The sequence below is a fragment of the Contarinia nasturtii genome, unplaced genomic scaffold (genome assembly GCF_009176525.2).
Source record: "Contarinia nasturtii isolate CC-2019 unplaced genomic scaffold, AAFC_CNas_1.1 Cnas_scaffold_6240, whole genome shotgun sequence".
NCBI lineage: Eukaryota > Metazoa > Arthropoda > Insecta > Diptera > Cecidomyiidae > Contarinia > Contarinia nasturtii.
Genome location: NW_022203498.1, coordinates 1 through 3,016, shown reverse-complemented (window position 1 = coordinate 3,016; position 3,016 = coordinate 1). Strand labels below are relative to the sequence as shown.

The window sequence follows — 3,016 nt, the reverse complement described above, 5'->3', positions numbered from 1 at the left end:
TTTTGTGTGCGTGCGCGCGGGGGAAATGCGTGTGACTCAGACTTTGCATTCAAATTTTATGCAACCCACTTACCATTGAGTATTCATTCACGGAATCATATTGATTAGTCATTTGAATTTTTGCAGATTTCACTTTGTGTATATAGAAACGGCAATCATTCCAAACGGTATAGCAAGAACGTGTGCGTAAGCAATGGAGGAACACCTGTTGATGTGCTATGGTGACACTGCGGTAAGAATTTTTCATGGGAAAATCAAATGCATTTTATTGTCGCGTGTTTTGATTTTTGAATTGTTATTTCATAGAGTCTGGCCAGTGCACTTTCGAAAAGAGACATCAATGCATTCCGACGCATACTTCAATCGCCATCGGACGTGGAAAAATATGATACTGAATCACAAATGTCGATCTTTGAAATGGCCTGTCAAACTCCCGGTTGCGCCGAATTCATTCTCGAATGCATTCAAGTCGGCTGCGATGTTAATAAGGTAATTTTATTTATATTTATTTGAATGTCATGGAAATCATCATTAGTAGGGTCAACGAAAATATGTGCGTGAAATTTTAAATCCGAATTATCCGATTTGACTTATGAACGAAAATTTGTTTCAATATTATACGCTCAATTAGTTAATATGGAAACATAAAACCCAATAACGTTTTAATTGATTTCAAAAAACAAAATGTTTTCATACCTAAATGGTCGATGATTATCGCACAGTGTTTCGTAATAAATATTGACATTGCTTTCTCGGAATCGACTTGATATAAAAAAAAATTCGTTCAAAATTTTGATTACACTGGGTAATAATAGCACAAATTCCGACACATTTATTATCAGAACAATATCAATTCGAGTCGCTTCATTTATTTTTCGTTCAAAAAGATAAAAAATGTCACTTTGGATATGAAAATTATCAAAGTATTTCCAAAAAAATCAACTATGGCGAAACGTTGTTCATTTCCGAAAATACATACAAAACCTTTCTTAATTAAGTGAAAATATTTTCATTGGCCCTGCTCATTAGAGTATGTTTTAAGATTGTAAAATATGCCTATTATTAATAGGCTATAATAACATTTAAATTAAGAAGACCTTTTTGTCATAATGAATGACCCAAAATGTATCTACCTTTTTAAAAATTAATTTCTTTTCTTTTGTTTTTTTTTCTCTAGCTCAATCCGGAGCATCAAAAACGGCCGATAAACTTTTGCGTTGAATCGCACAACTACGATAACCTCGCCGCTTTATTGAGCGATCCCGGTGTAAATGTCGATGCAAAATACTCTACTTTAACTCCGATTAACTATCTCGCCGAACAAATTTCCGATGCAAATTTCAGTACTGTATACCGTTGCATGAAATTATTACTGAAGCATTTTGCTGATTTAAATATTGGTAACAGGCGTGAGATGACACCAATTCTCACCATTTTAAAGAATAAACACTTGAGTGCACCGAATAAAGAGCTGATCGTGACGTATTTGCTTGAAAATGGTGATGTTGACATCGACACACCACGCAAAGGCGAAGCACGAGCTACGCTTACAAAATTGATGCCAGACTTGGACTTACCACCGATTCGTGATCAAAGTATTGCGCAAAGTTTTGATTTCAATCGACTGATGGTGAGCCTTCTCAATGAAAATGAAACAGAATTTTTGCAAGGACTTAATTACATCGCCGAATATAAACCAGATCAGCTACCCGAACTATTTCATGCAATTGATAACAACGAAACGCTCATGATATTGGCTTGCAAAAAAGGTTTGACATCGGCAGTGGAGCGAATGTTACGTCTGGGCGCCGATGTTAATCTACCGGTAGACACTCCATATGATCCATTAAATCCAATTAAATCCGCTTGCCACTTTGGCCACTGGAAGGTCTTGGAGGTGTTGACGAAATCACCAAAATTAAATTTAAACCAATCGGGTGCCTTGCTGTCCATCGTTGTACAGAACATCGGCGAACGTGTAACACAAAAATGCAACTATACAAAGTGTTTTGAAATACTATTAAATCACCCGAATATCGATATCAATCAAACTGACATCAACGATTGTTCTGCACTTCATTATGCCGTTAAATACAATAATGCAGATGCTATTTTGGAATTATTGCGACGTGGCGCCTACATTGGTGTGAAAAATAAATTCAATCGCTTTACTATTTCAAGCATCAACCCAAAAGTGCTTGAAAAACACTTTGACAATTGCATCACCACCAATCAAGCACGACCGGGAGACGACAATTTTGCCATTCAATTTGATTACACCAATCTGGTTCCGATTGAAACGCGCGAAACTTTACGCGAAACATCAACCGATGAATGTAAAAAAGTGATGGACGTGTGCCCAGACGAAATGGAACCCATCGAGTAAGTACATTTTTTTCTTTTTTTCTTGAACTCGTTTGGGTTACTTAATATATTTCAATTTCCCCAATAGATATATCGCTGATTCAACAGAGCTTCGTCACCTAATCAGACACCCGTTGATATGTTCGTTCTTGTATTTGAAATGGAATCGTTTGGCATTCTTTTTCTATGTGAATTTTTTGCTGTGTTCATTGTTCGCCATAAGCACAGTTTCGTATATTTTGGTGTGTTATAACGAAGAACCCAGTTCGTATGAATTAAAACATTTGATGCGGAGCGTGACCATCGTGCTGACTGTTTATATTACGCTACGAGAAATATCACAGTTTATATTTGCACCGCGTAGTTATTTAAAAGGATTAGAAAACTATCTCGAATGTACTTTAATTGTGCTGGTGGTGTTGATTTTGTTTGATCTTTGCGTTGAAGAATGGCGTCGAACAGTTGCCGCATCATCGATTCTATTGATAGCCATCGAAATATTCTTACTGGCCGGTTCGCTACCATTTTGGTCGTTTAGCACACACTACGTCATGTTAAAGACGGTTACATGCAGCTTCTTAAAGGGTTTATCGTTGTATGCCATCATGTTAGTTGCATTTTCATTGTCATTCTTCACATTATTGCGCGAAAA

General features: G+C 36.6%; 1 protein-coding gene across 1 annotated transcript; it reads left to right on the top strand.

The window, feature by feature from the left end:
* Nucleotides 1–106: 106 nt before the first annotated feature.
* Nucleotides 107–3,009, top strand: LOC116351767 (transient receptor potential cation channel protein painless-like; the record flags this gene model as incomplete). Its single annotated transcript, XM_031783904.1, has 4 exons — nt 107–232; nt 307–489; nt 1,178–2,382; nt 2,453–3,009. Coding segments are annotated over exons 1-4 (1,984 nt in total), but the record flags the coding sequence as incomplete, so codon positions are not given.
* Nucleotides 3,010–3,016: the final 7 nt, after the last annotated feature.